General features: G+C 43.2%; 1 protein-coding gene across 3 annotated transcripts in view; it reads right to left on the bottom strand.

Moving 5' to 3' along the window:
• Nucleotides 1-18588, bottom strand: part of LOC135202372 (SCY1-like protein 2) — a 152502-nt gene that overhangs the window by 59216 nt on the left and 74698 nt on the right. For all 3 annotated transcript variants that reach the window (XM_064231733.1, XM_064231732.1, XM_064231734.1), the window contains 4 exons: nt 17027-17169; nt 7853-8012; nt 7075-7311; nt 5668-5800 (listed from right to left, as the gene is read on the bottom strand). In XM_064231733.1, the coding sequence (XP_064087803.1) occupies nt 5668-5800; nt 7075-7311; nt 7853-8012; nt 17027-17169 (673 nt within the window). The remainder of the gene's footprint in view (nt 1-5667; nt 5801-7074; nt 7312-7852; nt 8013-17026; nt 17170-18588) is intronic.

The raw sequence follows: 18588 nt of genomic DNA, 5'->3' as shown, positions 1-18588 counted from the left end.
ACCTAACATTAAACAAATTCTGATAATCCATAATAGAGTAAATAAAGTTTTTTCTTACCTTTGAAACTGGTGTTGTAGGTTTCATGAGATGGATGATGGTGAATAAACTCCCAGCCTGACCAAAATGTAACAATTACACAGTTTACACACCTGTTCCCATTGCAATATTTGTCCAGTCCAGCTCATGACCACAACAAACAAAAGATAGACTTACAAAATGACCAACAAACCACAAACGAGACAGCCCTCAAGCTTACGCCACCACTGCTTAATGGTCACTTCCCGCCAGCCCCCCTATTCTCCTGACTCCCTTCTTCAGGGCGTCTTATGACGTCACAACAACAACGTTAATGCATAGTATACCTACTTCACTAACCCAGAAAATAAAAAAAAATACTAATAATCATTAAATTTATAAAACTGACTGATAATCAGAGGAAATGGGAAGAGGAGTTGTGGAATTACAGGGGTGACAGGTGTCGACTTCTTCTTCAGGGAGGATTTCTTCTGCATCACTTTCTCCAGGAAGGATGGCTTCGGCAAAGATTTTTGAATCACTTTCTTCTTCATTTGGGGAGGATGAAGTCAATGGAAGTGGGGAGGCTCTTGAGGTTGAAGGAACTAGTTAAAAGAATTTGTCTAAGGAAGTTTGCTTTGTTTATCTTTTCTTTTCATCGTATATACATAATACTATAACAATGGATAGCATCATTTATTGTTGTTGCTAATTTTGAGAATCTCTCAACATTCCAGTCCTGGTTCTCAAATATAGTAAACACTTTTTCTATTAAGAGAAAAGCCCTCAGCCATCAATTTTGTTTTAAACTTCCTTAATGGAACAAGTTCTTCTTCATATTTGTGTTTTTCTGTTTTTTGCATTTCTTCCAGTTCCATCCAATCCTCATTCATCTACTCCTCTGAATGACTCTCCAACAGTTCTTCAAAGATCCCTTCCCCTACGTCAAGCTGTAACTTTCATGTATGTCAACAAAATTGTCAAGGATTCCCCTTGCCTCCTCTTCTTTATTAACCTTTAAAATACAGGCTAAATAGGTATCATGAACACCCACAGATGGGGCAAACTTTATGGTTGGCCAATTTAGGAAAAAAAACACTTCAATAGAAAGAGAAAGATATGCAAATGCACATGGTGTAAGAAAAAAATTTGAACAAAGTTTTTTCCTACCTTCCACGGGAAGGTGAAAGTGACTATTTACAACCCTTTATGGGGCCCCTCCTACAAGACACTCATACATTTTCCAAGTTATACATATTTCTAATAATTTAGTTTTTTTTCTAAAATTATAATTACAGTTCACATAATATCACGACAGATAAGAACTAAAATCAGTGACAAATTCTAATTATATTTGTTGTAAATTTACCGAGATCGGGAGATGCAGTAACTTTTTTGGAGGTACGTATAGATGTTTTTCTAATATATTTCTTTGTAAAATTACAATTATAACTGACATCATATCATAAAAGATAAGAAATAAAACCAACATTTATGAGCACATAAATAAAAAGACGTCAAGGGCGAGAGAAGAACAAGACATTTCCCCTTGGCTGAGCTGAGAGCTGAGTGTACAGTTGCCACAAGTCATTTATGGGCAAAGAAGAGATGGAAACTCTCCAACTCAATTCAGCCAAATCGTATAGTGCGTAATATTGATAGTACTCAACATGAGATAGCCTGTCCACCACTTAAAACCTGTTATACTGATACTCATATGATGGTACCCTGTCTACCCGTCCACTAAGGGTTAAACCCTCTGAAGTCATTTACAAATTGTGGATATGAGGCCTACCAAGCTCCATTCATGTTTATATTACTAATCTCATGCAATGCAGCATCAAAATTCTTTACACAACTGTAAATGTAACCCTTCCAGAAATCAGGTAGGGTCACATCTGAGTCATTTGCCTCCTTTAATGCTTGCCTAATATAATAGAGTGGCAAGTGTAATATTTCTTGAAATTTGCTATTACGCCCTGATCCTTTGACTGAACGAGAAGTTGTGTTAGGGGGTAAATAAACAATCTCAACACCCAGATGGAAGTGCAGTGGGTGACCAGGGGCATTATCCAAGATTAAGAGAATCTTGAAAGGAATCCCATTCTCAGGGCAGTACAGCCTAACTTCGGGAACAAAGTGATGAAAAAACCAGTTTTCAAATATAGCAAGAGTAAACCAGGCCTTGCTATTGGACATCTCGATTATGGGTAGAGAGCTTTTTGTAATGTTTTGAGTGTCTGTGGATTTGCAGCACAGAACACTAACAGTGGTTTTATCTTCAAGTCTCCCAATGCATTGCCACCCAGCAGTAAAGTTAGCCTATCTTTTGCCACCTTAAATAGTGGCTGCATCTTTTCACAGCTGACCTGTTTTTTCTGGCCGTTTTTTCCAGAAAAGGCCTATCTCAACAATATCAAAAATTTGCTGAGAGGTATACCCTTCCTTATAAGTGATTTCCTTGAGAATTTTGGAAAATTTTTTGGCTGCTGCTTTGTCGGCGCTCACTGACTCACCGCTAATGGACGTGATGCAAGTTAGCGCATTTTTTTAAACTATTAAACAACCCATGGCTTGCAGCAAATGCTTCATCTTCAGCACTTTCACCAGCCTTAGCCTTCAATTCATCGAAAAGGCTTTTCATCAAAAACACTTTCAGCATTTTCCTGAATGAGCATGAGGCTAAGCGGTACACATCTTTGTTGCTGGTGTTCAATCCAGATACCCAAAAGTTTTTCCATGTCTTTCAACACCCTCCCCTTCTCTTACTTATAATTATTGACTGCATTGACACATGTTCCACTATTCGGTTTTTGTTCTTAAAAATTGTGTCAATAGCTGAGCAATTCATACATTAGTATAATACAGTGAACCCTACCATATTTGCTGGGGATCTGTACCAGAGCCGCCCTCCCCAATTAGCTAGAAACCCCAAACACTTAGGACCTCCTCTAAAAATGCTTATAACTGCCTATCTAGAAAATTCAAATACCAGATGTATATTTAAAGTATCATCCTTCATCAATTATACCTTAAATTATTATTCTATTATGTACTGTATTAATCTTTGAAATGATATTATTAATATCATTTCAAAGTCATCTTAAACATTTTACCTTTAGATATATATACATACAGCCAATAACACAGAGAGAGAGAGAGAGAGAGAGAGAGAGAGAGAGAGAGAGAGAGAGAGAGAGAGAGAATAACGCCTTACGATATAAAAATATTGAAATAAACCTCTATAGGCAACACTTCTTCCCTTCCACCATACGTCATACGTACAGTGGTCCCCCCATATTCATGGGGGATGCGTACCAGGTGCCCCGCAAATGTTTAGAATCCGCAAATAGTTGGAACTCATAAAATGCTGAAAACAGCCTATTTTGGTAGGGTAAAACTCAAGAAAAACCCACTCAACATTTTTAAACCTGGATTTTTTTAATAGTTTTATCACAAAAGATGCATTTTATGATGAAATTGATAAAATAAACCCAGGAATTTGTGGATATTTCTCATAGAAAAATGACGTGGTTAGGCAAATTGCCCATGAATAATGGGTAGATATGGTCCAGAGAGAAATCCGCAAAATATTTGAGTCAGCAAATCAGGAGAATGCGAATAAGGGGGCCCTACTCTACAGCTTTTCCAGAGTGAGAGAGAGAGAGAGGGCTGAACTAAGTATCTATTCGTCTATCTATCAATCCTTTTCTCATTCAACCCTTTGGCAGAGAAAGAGAGAGAGAGATAAAAGAAGGAAGACATAAAAATGAGATGATCAGGCGTTGGCAACAATTTGGACCCACCGTCACTTATTGTCAAGTATAGTGACATTTCTGACAGGCCCAACCTCCCCCACACTTCACAAATTAGAAGGCAAAAGACAGGGATAAATTCTGTTCTTTTATTCTTTTAAATAACTTACTTTAGAAATGCATAAATACTGTAATAACAGTGTATTTGAAAATTAGCACTTATTATATGTGTATCAGGTAAATCATTTATTTATCATACAAAAGAGAGAGAGAGAGAGAGAGAGAGAGAGAGAGAGAGAGAGAGAGAGAGAGAGAGAGAATTTCAATATATCCATTGACCCCCAAGATGGCAGCAATTATTAGAGACACTTCGATTGCAACTCTCCCCTACCCTTACTGTCAGGTTTCTTGGCATTTGTGACAGCTCCACCCTCAACCTTCTCTCCAAGTCTCTATGCTATGCTAAAAGATTAGGACTTTCTTCATTCTTACATAATTTTTTAATTTATAGACTAAAATCTTACTAATTGGCTATAGTATTTTCTTTAATGAAATGATATTACTGTTGTTTACATTAATATTATTTGAAAATTAGAGAACCATTTACTTATCATACAAAAAGCATACATCTCAGTAAGAGAGAGAGATAGAGAGAATTACTATTTTTATTATATTTAATATAAATTAATCTTGATAAACTTAATAGTATTAATATTAATCCATATTAATTTTTGAAAATTAGCAAACCACTTTTGTATCATAAAAATGTATTTAGTTATAAAAATAACATCAAAATACACTAATCAGTGAATATTCACTGATGGAAAAACCCACAAATGAGCGAGTCCTCCTGTGAATCATTTTTAGACAGGTTCCACAGAAAAATCTGCAAATAGTCGAGTTCACGAATCTCGAGAACACGAATACAGGGGTTGACTGTATTACGTGTGCTACCTCAACCATTTTTTTCACCACTTTCTAATTTCTTATAATCACCACTTGTTTCCATTGAGATACCTTGCCACTTTTACCACTGCCACTATCATCACTTGCTATGTGCTTACCATTAGCCATGATAGATAACAGAAGCGATAAATATTTATTTAACAAAATCACACAAATAAATTGGAGCTCTAGAAATGGTGTCTTAACCACTTGTGTAGGCTTAAGAGTCTGGGACAGCGCACTGGTGTCAGCTACGGTGCTGTTTGGTGTGTAAGTGGCAGAAATTGAAACTAAGCCGAGGTGTGCAATACAAAATTTGAACTTACGGGTCGCAGCCGGAGTGCTTCAAACAAAATTGAATTTACAACCACCGTTGTTTGTATCTCTGAAAGTTCGTAAGTAGAGGAGTGTATATACCATATTTACTCAAACAGCTACAGCACAGTCTATGCCCCCACAGAGGAATTCACATAGTACAGTCTTTCTTGTGCTGCCCTCAGTAGATGGTACTAAAAATTTTAGCTGCATCTCTTAGGCCCTTAACCAATTTGCTTTTCCTTTTACTTTTAATCTGTTCCCTTCACCCGTAACTGTCAAATTTCTTCCCCTATCTCTTACTTCACTTTTCACCTTGCTGAAGATCAAATCCTTTGGCAAGCTTTAAGAGTTTGGAAATAAAATTATGGCTAAACAGTCTCTTCAGCAACTTTGTAATTGTAAAACAGCTGAGCAGTACATACTGTATATGAATGAAAGTTCAATTAATTGATCAATTTACCTACATGCTGCTTTATGCAGGATACGCATAAAAAGAAACCAATTAATCAGTTTTTTCAACTAGAAAATAAATTACTAAAGTCATCTACATTTACAACAGAAGAGTGAATTGATAAACAAATCTTAGATTAGCATTGACAGCAAACAGTGCTAAGCCATATTTTCTGTACTTACCAATCATGGCCATGATAACAGGAGCTTCCCTTGATGGTATCTGTTCTAAAAATGGTAAAACATCATCTAACACCAACCACTTGTCGAGATGTTCTAAAATCTTTCCTACGCACACAAGGCAATTAACACGTACCTAGAAAATTTTTTAATGAAGACAATTAACAATCTTAAGATATGATAACATTCTTAAATCTTTTATCAATACAAAACTACTACTAGACTAGCATTAAAAGGGGAAAAAAAAAGTTGAAAACTACATCATAGTTATAATTTTATGTGACCACCATCCCTTGAATTCCTTTTTATGAAGTAAACAATGTGAATGCCGTAGTGACTGCAGTCATAACTTCAATAATTTTATGTTTGAGTTACCACGAAAGAAGCTACATTGACGCACTTCTTATCCTTGCTCATTTATGCTTTACCTTTCAATTTTGCATTTATTTATTCTAATAATCAACTGCTGAATGCAACAACTGCAATTTCTAATTTCTTATTAACTATGCATATAAAATTTTTCTCTTTTCAACTTCCTTGCCATAAACATTATCCTTTTTACACACAAGCCTTAGCTTCTGTAGAAGTCTATTTGTCAAGTTCACAATCTTTGGGCTTTGTTTAGGAAGGCAACCATTCAACCATTATGGATGATATCAAATAGACAGTAAACAGCAAAAGACAAACACACACATGTGGTTGTACAGATTATCTGACCAAACTCATTACATAGTGGGCAGTTTTATTTCAAAATCTATTGTACAACTTTGATCTCAACAAATGGAGGGTCTGAAGATCCTTTTAGATTTTAATGGATTCATCTATAATGAAAATGTAATGTTCAGGTCCCTAGCCTGTTCTAAACAGCTACCACATAATTAAGCAGTTAGCTGGTAACCAGACTACCCCATATGCGTTTTAGTTGAGAAAGGTCCACGGATTTCATTCATGTCTGACAGCTACTGTCATATCTATGTGCGAGCAGAAAAGTACACCAAACTGTGCAATTTAAACAACTTTATAACAGGACATAAACAAAACAATTTTGATATAATTTAGTGTTAATTCAAGCCTCGGTAATAGAACATAAACACTGTGACTATGACACTGTCCCACATCTATAACAATTGTACCTAAAGCTTCTGCATATGAGAAATTTTACACAGAAAAAATCTAAAAAACAATAATTGTACTAAAAATTTTTACTAAAATAAAAATATGTTCCTTTTTCATAAAATATCTCCCCCTCATAAAGAGTCTATCAGTTTATATCATCTCTCAAAATTAATCAAAGATAAAAAAAAAAATACCTTACTATGAACTTTACCATATATGGTGCATTCACTTAAAGTGTAAAAATGCTTAACATTAAAAAATATGGATAATCTACAAAAATCAATGCATACTTACTGAAAGATAACCTGTTCCAAGGCATAATTTTTTTACTTTGGGGAGGAGAGCATTTTTCATAGCATGATGCTCTACAAGTTGGGCACATGATGGTATAACACTCAAGCACAGTTCCTGAATTTGCTGCGTGTCACACTCTAACGCTCGATAAAGTAATGGTAGAACGTCACTCCGCACATCATCCGGAGGTGTCTTACCAAGTAACAACTCCATTTTTTGCATCAACTGGAGCATAATCTGTTAATTTCAACAAAAGCAAAAATTACAACACCAACAATTAATAGTGTTACATATACTACACTGCACCTAATTATGTTGTGCTGTACAACAAAATGAAAAGTAATATATAATACAGATCAAAAAAGAATATATGAAAAAATTCTATATATGTACATACTAGAATTCAGCTAAGCTCTGTAAGGCCTTGTTAATTTGCTACAGATCTTAAGACCTCTGGCTCTTATATCTTCATAACATTTTTGTCAACTCTTATCCTTTCTACTTGTCTTAGTAGTGTTCTGGTGTAAATTCTTTTAACTGCAAGAATACATGTCTTTTAACTGTAAGAATATACGTCTTTTTACTGTAAGAATATATGTGTCTATATTACTCTGTTTTCTCCTTCTTACCTAGTTCTCTCCTATCCTCATTTTTAGTTTAGCTTCGCTTTCTTTACAGTAACTTTAACACTTTATCTTGTCCCCAATCCTATGCATTAACTCCCAACACATACCTATCTCCATAATTACAAATACTCTTCAGAATAGACCCAAGTTACCTGAATTGGTTCAGTAAGCTTCATTATGGGTTTTAAGTGAGGGAGAATGTGCTCAACAAACTCTTCTTTTGTGGCTCTCTCTGCTACTAAAAGGATAACTGGAAGGACAAATGGCACCATTGTTGAATTGATGCATTCCTTCATCAAACAAGGTACAATCCTGAAAAAGATATAAGATTTTTAGACACAAAAGCCAATATGGAAAAGGAAGAATCTTCCTGGACTTCGTTTACAACAGCGTGACTTAAAACATTAATAAAGTAATGAATTGTTATCCTGGCAACATAAACTTCAGTAGAAAATTGAAAACAAAATAAAAGTTGAATGGTAATGCATGGCACAGCCTACCCTAGACATATTTCTTCTTTGAATTGTGATAATTTTTGATAAAAAGTGTAATAAAATAACAATGTCGGAAATTGTATTTTTGCTAACTATACAAACCTTAGGTCCTTCAACAATAGGAAGGTACTTAGCGGTACCTGAACCGGTCGTAAGCTTCGAACAAGGGGGTTCGGTAGTTAACTACTGGTCCGGCAGTTGGCGGTCAGCTCGAATGCGAGGAGAGGAGTCACTTTGCTTTAGGCCCAGGAAATGCAGAGTGAGGGGTGGCATGAGGTGGGACTATATGTAAAGGACCTCAGGTTTGTATAGTTAGGAAAAATACAATTTCCGACAAATAGTTATTTGTTCCGATACATATACAAACCCTCAGTCCTTTAACAATAGAAGACTCACTTCTCGGTGGGTGGAATCTGAGTCTTATGAACAGACTGGTGTTCGTCGTACCTTGGTTCCCTCCCTGGTTGTAAGAGCAGAGGGAGGGATCCTAGCCTCTGCCCAGCTGATCGGGGTGTGCAACGCAGGATCAGTGGTCAGACTTCTAGACCAAATTTATAAGAGGGAGGCTACATACAGCTTACCTGCATTGGCCTCCTGTTCAGCGTAGTGACGACCACAGCCCTCTGCCCAAAGGTAAAGGAGAAGAACGAAGGAGGAAGAGAAGCCAGTCACACTCTCTTTCACTCGTCCATTCATGCAATCACACAAGGATGCGATGCTGTTCTGTCCGCTCGGGTGCTGGGTAGACTACACAACTTGTTGAGCAGCCACCACGGGTCCCAAGGAAAAAGTGTCCAAGGACCTGTGGGTAATATCCCAAAGGTAGAATGAAGTGAAGGTGGTCTGGTTGGCCCAAACCCCTGCCTTCAGAACCTGCGTCAGGGAGAAGTTCTTGCGAAACGCAAGGGTTGGACCAATACCTCTGACTTCGTGGGCTCTCGGACGAAGGGTACGGGTGTCGTCACTACCATCCGTGTCGTACGCCCTCCTGATCACCTCACGCAGCCAGAAAGAAAGTGTGTTCTTGGAAACTTCTTTCTTGGTAACCCCGGTGCTAATGAAGAGGCGTCAACACTCAGGCCTGAGGTGCTGAGTTCTCTTCAGATAGTGCCGTAGCGCCCTCACAGGACAAAGCAGCATCTCATCCGCATCATTATCGGTGAAATCATTCAGGGAGGGGATCGTGAAAGACTCGAACCGGTCGTCAGGGACTGAAGGATTCTGAGTCTTCGCTACGAAGTTCGGGACGAAATCGAGCGTCACTGATCCCCATCCCCTGGATTGCTTGATGTCGAAGGAAAGACCATGAAGTTCCCCTACTCTCTTTGCCGATGCCAGGGCCAGCAGGAAGAGGGTCTTGAGGGTCAGATTCCTGTCTGACGACTCTCGGAGTGGCTTGAAGGGTCTGCGAGTCAAACTCCTAAGGACAAGAGTCACATCCCACCCCGGGGGCCTAAGTTCCCTGCATGGGCAAGACCTCTCGAAGCTCTTCATCAGGAGGGAGATCTCGAAAGAAGAGGAGATATCCACACCTCGCAGTTTAAGGACTAGGGCCAGGGCGGCTCTGTATCCTTTAACTGCAGAGACGGAGAGGAGCTTCTCTCGGCGAAGGAAGACGAGGAAATCCGCTACCTGCTGAAAAGTGGCTCTGAGAGGAGAGAGACCCAGTCCACGACACCAACCACAGAAGACGGACCACTTCCCCTGGAACACAGCTGCAGAGGACTGTCTGAGGTATCCAGCCATCTCTGTTGCTGCGCTGCGAGAAAAGACTCTCGCTCGCTAGAGATGGTGGATAACAGCCAGCCGTGAAGACACAGGGACTCGACGGACCAGTGGTACCGTTATACGTGTGGCTGGCACAGGAGGTTGTGCCAGGGGGGAATCTCTCTCGGCGCTTCGGCAGGCAGAGCCAGCAGGTCCGGGTACCGCCGTTTGGGTGCCACCAGGATCATCCGAAGGTTCGCAGTGATCAGCGCCCTGCTGATCACTTTGCAAAACAGACAGAACGGGGGAAAGGCGTAAACGAAGAGGTTGTCCCACGGATGTTGAAGAGCGTCCTCTGCAGCTGCCCATGGGTCCAGCACAACCAAGTAGAAAACCTGCAGTTTTCTGTTGTGCCGGTTGGCGAACAGATCCACGACTGGATGCCCCCACAGGTTGAAGAGCCTTTCCGCCACGTCTGGATGAAGGGACCATTCGGTTCTTATCACCTGATCCCAACGGCTGAGCTTGTCGGCTACTACATTCCTCTTGCTTGGAATGTAGCAAGCCGACAGCTCTACTGAGTGTGCCACGGCCCACTCATGCACCTGCAACGTCAACTGGTGCAGCGGGAGGACACTAGGCCCCCCTGCTTGTTGACGTACGCCACTACTGTGTTGTTGTCACTCATCAACACCACCGAGTGTCCCACCAGACAGTCCCGGAACTCTTGGAGATCAAGGAACGCTGCCTTGAGCTCCAGGACGTTGATGTGAAGGTGCTTGTTGCGATGGTCCCACACGCCTGCAGTCAGCAACTCCTCCAGGTGTGCACCCCATCCCTCGGTCGATGCGTCTGAGAACAGCAACAGCTCTGGGGGGGTGTGCGAAGAGGCACTCCTCTTACGAGGTTCCCGTCGTCCAGCCACCAGGCTAGGTCCTGCCTCACCTCCTCCGTGAGGGACACAGGGAAGAAGGGAGGGTCTCTTGCCTGTGACCAACACGCCTTTAGTCTCCACTGAAGAGACCGCAGGTGAAGACGCCCGTGAGGGACTAGCTTCTCGAGAGACGACAGGCGACCGATCATGACCTGCCACTGCTGAGCTGGTTGCTCCTGTAGAGAAAGAAACTGTCTTGCTGCCTCCCTGAACCTGCTGATCTGCGAATCTGCGAATCTGCAGGGAAGATTCGCCCTGCTACCGTGTCAATCAGCATGCCCAGGGACTTCATCCTCTGCTTGGGCTCGAGGTCGGACTTCTCGTAATTCACTACGATCCCCAGATCGCAGCAGAATTCAAGGAGTCGATCTCTGTCCTGCAGCAACTGCGAGCGGGAGCTCACCAGGACTAACCAATCGTTGAGATACCTCAGAAGACGTATCCCTACCGAGTAGGCCCAAGCCGACACCAGCATGAACACTCGCGTGAACACCTGTGGGGCGGTTGAGACACCAAAACAAAGTGCCCTAAATTGGTACACCGTCCCATCGAGGATGAAGCGGAGGTACTTCCTGGAGGATTGATGGATGGGTATCTGGAAATACGCGTCCTTCAGATCCACCGAAAGCATGAAGTCGTTCTCCCTGATGGAATCGAGCACTGAACGTGGTTTCCATCGTGAACCGAGTCTGGCGAACGAATCGGTTCAAGGGAGAGAGATCTATCATCGGGCGCCAGCCCCCCGAGGACTTCTCCACCAGCAAAAGTTGACTGTAGAAGCCCGGCAACTGATCCCATACAATCTCCACAGCACGTTTGCTCAGCATGGCTTCTACTTCCTGCTGAAGCGTCATGTCCTTGGTCGAGCCAGGAACGTAAGTTTGCAGATGGACCAGGTTGGAGGTGAGGGGTGGCCGAGACTCGAAGGGTAGTACATATCCCTCCCGAAGGACTTTCACTATCCAGGTCTCCGCACCGTAGCGCTGCCATGTTGCCCAATGGTTCGCCAGGCAACCCCCCACTTCCAGCAGCAGGTGAGGGGGAACGCCGTCCCTAGCGTTTCCCTCCTCTCTTCGACTTCTTCTTCCCAGATCCTCCTCGAGGGAAGGACTGGGAGGAGGGCTGGTTGCGATCACTCCTTACAGCAGAAATCGAAGGCAGATTCTTTCCTCTTGGCTTCGACGAGGCGATCATCTTGGCCGCAGAGGAAGCGCTAGCTAAACTCTTGGGCTTAGCCGCAGTCGTCCAAGGTTGCCCAGCCACCTTGGAGACTGCCTGGTGGACGAGACAGTCACTGTCGTCAGTGCGCCGCTGTTCCACCGCAGCGTCCACCATCTCTCTGGGGAAGAGAGAGGAGGAACTCCGCACCGGTCCATTGCGAAGACCCAGGGCCGCCTCACGCCCAGCCGCCCTGGTCACTTGGGTGAGAACAGCGTCTCTACACCGGAGAACCAGGTTGGCCCACAGGTTAGCCGTCTGGTGGGCCAGGTAGGAGATGGCCCTACCTCCAGACTGGCAGTCTCACAAAAGCCAGGTCCCCTTCAGGAGTGATGTTTCCCAAGGAGACCGCAGCTTTCGAAACTGTGAGGGACCACAGGTCGATCCAGGAGACTGCTTGGAATGCTGCCATTGCAGTAGATTCCAAGGCAAGTGCCTCTTGCTACGAGAACCAGAGGTTCTTCGACAGGAGCTGCTGCAGAGACACCCCCGGAGTTAGCCTAGCTAGCTCCGGGTTAACCTGTTTGGGCAGCAGAGGGTCCTCTGAAGGCACGTAGAAGTGCCTCTGTCGTGGCAGAGGTGGAGGAAGGAGCTTGGAAGACCTAACGGACTGAAGCGAACCCTCCTGTCCAGAGACGAGAGCGTCCACTTGGCTCAGTACGCTGTCAGCCAAGGCCGATCGCGGCAGACCCACCGTCGTCCTGGGTTCTTTCTTAGGTCCCCAGAACAACTCCAAGCCCAATGTGGGCTCAGAAGGAGGGAGCGGCGATCCTTCCCTGAGGTCTGTGCTGACGAATCGGCGCAATTACCTACACGAATGACCTCTGGATCTCAGGAGTGACTGCATCCTGCGGAGACGGACCGTCAAGCCCGTCCAGCGAGAATGCCTCCCGAGACCCTCCTCCTTCCACAGGAGGAACCACAATAGACCCCTCCTGGTCTCCTCCTGCCACTTGTGCATACAATCTGGTCGGTCCCATGACCGTGCCAGGTTCGTAAGACGTTGTGGCTGGATCGCAAGGGGCACTCCTGATCGCCTCGCTCTTCCCGGTGAAGCCCGAGGAAGTTGAAGGGATTGGAGAGGAAGACCTGACACTCCCCCAGTGCCCACCGGCAGAACCGGTGTGCTGAGGGGGCTGCAGGCGATCACCAACAGCGGTGGCGATCGAGCTGCAGGCCTGGTCGAGCGGCTCTCCCAGGGAGAGCGGCTGGACCGAGAACAGCGGCAATGGTCCCAAGCATCAGAAGAGCTGCTGGTGGTCCCCCTCTCCGCCCGGTCCCGGTAGGAGCGGTGGTCAGGGGACCTGTAGAGTCCGCTGTCACGGTGGAAGCGAGGCCTGTCCTCACGGCGCGTCACGCCGCTCGGACCAGCCGAGGCTGGTTCAGGTGACCAAGGGGACAGCTTCCTCGCCTCAGCCCGCGACCAGTCTGGGACCGTCGTGTCAACCCTGGGTACCAGCATATCACCGTGAGAGCGATCGCTGGTCTGGGGGGAGTCACCTGAACGACCCCAGCCAGTCTTCCACTCCGTGACTGGATCCTGGCGCCAAGCGGACTCGGATGCCTGGGTCTTGGCTGTACGGTCACCCGCAGGTGACCGTACACTTGGTAACTCTCGCAAACAAGAGGCCGTGACAGTACCTGGCGCCGAGGCAGAACCTCTGGCGCCAGGCGAGGAGATGCCGGTGTTAGCTGGCGCTCCTCCGGTCCCCGTCTTCTTCTTCCTTGCGGAAGGAGAGATGGGCCCCGTTCCCGAAGGAACAGGAGGACCGACGGAAGTCCCAACTGTCCCACCGGAGTGGGACAGACCCTTATAAGTCTCAGGACGAGCCTTCTTAGGGGGGGAGGATGCAACCTTCTTCTTCGGCTGTGGGGCCTTAAAAGTTGAAGGGGAAGCGGCGGCAGACGACGATGACGAAGAAGACAATGAAGATGACGACGACACCTTCCTCTTCTTCTTCTTCTTCGTCAGCTTACTCAGCACCACCGTCAGGTCTTCCATCCAGGACGGAGCCGGGGCAGTTGCCGAAGCAACAGGGCTCGACTGCACCTGTCCAGAAGGACCTGGGGTGGGACCTGGCAGGAACTGGTACCGGAACTAGAGCGGCAGCATACTCAGGAACAGGAGGCGGGGCAGGAACCAGCGGCATCCTCTGCACAGGAGGCAGGTCCAGGGGAGAGCTCTTGGGACACTGGAAGTCCGGGGCTGCAGCAAGAGCGGCTAAACCAGGTGGCGGCATCACAGCGGGCATCATAACCTCAGGCAGCGGCGCCTGCACAACAGCTGTAGGAGTCATCGTCGCTACGTGCTGGGTGTACACCAGGTGCGGCGGAGCAGCGTAGCCAGGTGTGGACACTGTCGTGGTAGTCGTGGTGGTCGGGCCGTGCGTTACCGGCATGGCCCCTCTTGCCAGGTGACTCAGCAGCCCCTGAACTGTCGGTGTCCCTTGCAGCCCCAGCGAGTACAGCCCCGTCCGAGATCGTCCCCCATGACAAGCAGATCTGAGGAAGGAAAAGTCGGGTGAGTTAGTGGGGGGTCTCCCCTCGCCGGGGGGTGGGGGGACAGTTCCCACCCCGAGCAAACAGAGGACCCCGAATACAACTGGATGTTGGGGTATCTCCCCCCCCCCTTCCCCCCCCCCTTCCACGCTCGACTGATCGAGAGAGGAGCAGCGAGAAACCTCCCCCGAAGGGGAAGGAGCCATACGAGGGAGCTGAGATGGAGAACCATCCGATGACTCCTTGGCCAGCTTACGCGGCTTCTTCCTCCCCCCATAGCGCTCCCACTGCTCCTCCGACCAAAACACACAAGCATCACATGTCTCGGTGTGACAGCATTCCCGCCCTCTACACCAAGTACAAAATTCATGACGATCAACCTCAACAGATGATCGAAAGGCCCCACACTTACAGCCCTCCACACCAGGGCACAATCTGCAGCTGATAGGGGGGGCCAGGGGTCTCTCCGGCTCTTGGGATTCTATTTCGAATCTCAAAAATCACACAATTCACTGTATTGTATACAAAAACACACACATACTTATGTATATCCTTGCACAAATACACACAGTAAAAGGGAAAGAAAATAGCCTTCACGCAGTGAAGCAAACAAAGCATACAACACGAAGCAGGCAGAGAGGCGAGCAACACGTCCATCCACCAACGCGGCCGAAAGCAAAGTGACTCCTCTCCTCGCAGTCGAGCTGACCGCCAACTGCTAGAGAAGTAGTTAACTACCGAACCCCCTTGTTCGAAGCTTACGACCGGTTCAGCTGCCGTTAAGTACCTTCCTATTGTTAAAGGACTGAGGGTTTGTATACTTATCGGAACAAACCATGATACTGTAGTACATAACAGCACAGTAAGAGAAGCCGACATACAAATAAACATCCATACAATTGCTGACATGTACAAACATGTTTCGGCTCCTTAACTGAAAACCTTTCCTTTTAATAATACTACACAAGTATGTATTGTACTCATTAACACAAGGATAATGATGACAATTTATTTGATATTTATCTAAGGGAAACTATATTTACTTAAGGAGTATTACTTTTATTAATACTGTACTTCCATTAAATAACAATAGTACAATAACAAGAGCAGAAAGAATATGAATGCAGCAATACCAGATGTGTTATAGATAAGTGAATTGAGAAATTTTTCATATAAACTAAAACAGTAGTATAGTGATGACATTTTACTTGTATTCAATTGATGGTTATTAACTTTATCAATATATCTGTAATAAAATCATAGTGATGTACATAACATAAGAGAGCAAGAGTGGAAAGAATATGATTATATGAGGAAGCAACACCAGATGTGTTCAACACAAATTGATAAGTTTTTTATGTAAACTGAATAATTTACAGCAGAATGTTAATGACAGCTTATTAACATGTGCTACTTTTATCAAAATGCTATACAGAGAGAGAGAGAGAGAGGAGAGAGAGGAGAGAGACGAGAGAGAGAGATAGAGAGAGAAGAGAAGAGAGAGAGAGAGAGAGAGAGAGAGAGAGAGAGAGAGAGAGAGAGAGAGAGAGAGAGAGAGAGATATTTCATAGTTTGCTTGAAACAATTAGTCAAGCTATAATCTAGCTACTCTAGCGTGAAGGTTAAGGTTGGACTTGTGCTATTTACAAGCAGTACATTTATTGTTTTCTATTTTCTAAAGGGAAATGCAATGGGAAAAAGGGAATTGTTTGACAACTAGACTGAATAAAATGACTCTTAAAAGAATCCCATTTGTAATTAATATAGAATTGCTAGTGGTTAACATCGAATAATGTTTCAATTATGATACAGAGAATTGTGGCTTGTGTGTTATCACATCTTAGATCGCCTACCTCAGGTCAAGGATGGGCATTTAAAAAGCTGCCTCTGTCATTAAGAAACTATTATACCTTCTTCATTACAGATGGTCCAAGCTCCTTACTGAGCATCCATCATATTCAAACACAGGAAGTTTAGATTTAGATTATATTTCAAATGTTTTAACTTCATTTAAATAGTCTAGTGTCTGCTACAAAAAGAAGTTTAAAATATGTGATGCAATTTTTACAACTTTATAGGGAAAATGGGTTAATTAGTGATCTTAAGACTAAATTCTCAACTACTGAATATAATAACCTAGCCTCCGCCTCTTTCAGGTAATTAATATTGAGGTTTTACTGTAGTAATATGCTTTTTGCAACTTTGGTGGAAAAAAGGGTATACCAGGGATAAAATTAAAACAAAATTTGCTACAAAAAAAATTTTGAATATAATGATTTAGCCAAGTCTCCTTTTTGTAATAAATCAGAAGTTCTACTACACAAAGCATTTTCCAAAGAATGGATCACATCTCATTATGATGCACTGAAACAAATATACAGAAAAACTACATGGAGTATATCAGTCCTTTTAATGAAGTACAGTGTTATCTTTCCATGACATGAAGTCTGGCTTCAAAACTGGAAACCACTCACCTTAAAACACATACTCGATGAGGCAGCTGTGGAATAATTGTTGGTAAACTCTTATAAAACTGTGATTTCTGCATATTATCCCACTGAAACATCTGGTCAAGATAATTCAAAGTCTTCACTCCTACATCATCAAAGTATGGAATCTGGAAGAACAAATGCCCTATCAAAAACATACTGCAAATGAAGAATGAGAGAGCAATATTACCTTAAATATAAAGATAAGTTTTCAGTTAAAAAAACTTCAAATTTTGAAAATTTTGTGACACATTTCTGCTCTAGAACTAATTTATTCGACACTAAAAACTAGCAAATGACTTAAATTCTTTTAATATATAAAATTTTTCTAAATAACCACCCTATATAGTAATACACTTATTACCAACATCTTTTCTCAGTCAAGGTATGGAGAAATGAGCAAGATTGGCATAAACTCTTCTGACTGTGAACAAGTTAAAGTATACAGGAATGAAGAAAATAATGACAAATTACCCACGAGGCTCATGATGTGAACAACCAACAGAATATAGATATAGCCTTTCCAACACTTCCAACAACATCCATCATGCACTTGATGAGAATCAACTTGCCGAAATTTACATTTACCCAGCATACTATAATGAGTTGCTTCAATGCAAGCAGGAATGTACTAGAATGAAACCATAAGCCATTACGATTTTTAATGAATATGCAATACCTGCTGAGAGCTGCAACTACTGGCCAGCCCTTTAAAATTACCCAGTGACTGGAATTCTGTCTCAAGTTAATGACAATGCATTGATATCTCTAGAGAAGAGAAGAGCAGTGTCAATAGCTAAAACTTTTGCAAGGCTCTTTACATGTGAAGTTTAATACAATTCAGTATTTTATAAGGTAAGGTGAGCTACTCCTTCAATAAGAATAGCTATATGGTAAGTTGTCTGCCTACTTCAGAATAATTCCTGTAATATCCAAATGGAGGGGAAATGCAGTTCCCATGGCAGTTACTCTCTGGAATGGACTTTCTTCCCAATTAGATTCCCCACTGGCTGACATTATGCCTTCTTTTTATCTATATGCTGAAGCAATAACCTTGGGCTGTAGTATTCCAAACTCATCAAACAGATAGGATAAGGTGAAAGCTGCATTTTTTTATGGTGACAATGAAGTCTAAGTCTTCTGGCAGAAATCTAACCGACCCTGGTTATCCAGGCAATAGATTACTAGGATCCTTTGAGGTTGAAAATGAGAAGCTACAACATTGTGAGTTTTCTAACCCAGTAAAGACTTCCTAAATCAAATATCTTCTCGAGTAAATTTTGTCAGCGCCGTGATTCTTGCATCAATAACGTATAAGATTAACATATCCTAGGGAATAAAAAAAGTATAAATAGGTAATCCTTGGATAGCAAAGTTTGATGACTTCCCCTAAATGCAGTACAGTGGAACTCTCTTCCTATTTTCTTAAGCCTTACTCTTTTTCCTTTTCCTCTTCACTCTCTTACCTGAAGTTTAAGAGCAATGGTTAGCCACATTAGTGCAACAATATAAAAGGAAATCTTATAGGAAAGAAGCTATCAATACGG

This window comes from Macrobrachium nipponense, chromosome 30, assembly GCF_015104395.2.
Source record: "Macrobrachium nipponense isolate FS-2020 chromosome 30, ASM1510439v2, whole genome shotgun sequence".
In the NCBI taxonomy this organism is placed as follows: Eukaryota; Metazoa; Arthropoda; class Malacostraca; order Decapoda; family Palaemonidae; genus Macrobrachium; species Macrobrachium nipponense.
Note: the sequence above shows the minus strand (reverse complement) of the source record. Positions and strands in the feature narration are given on the sequence as shown.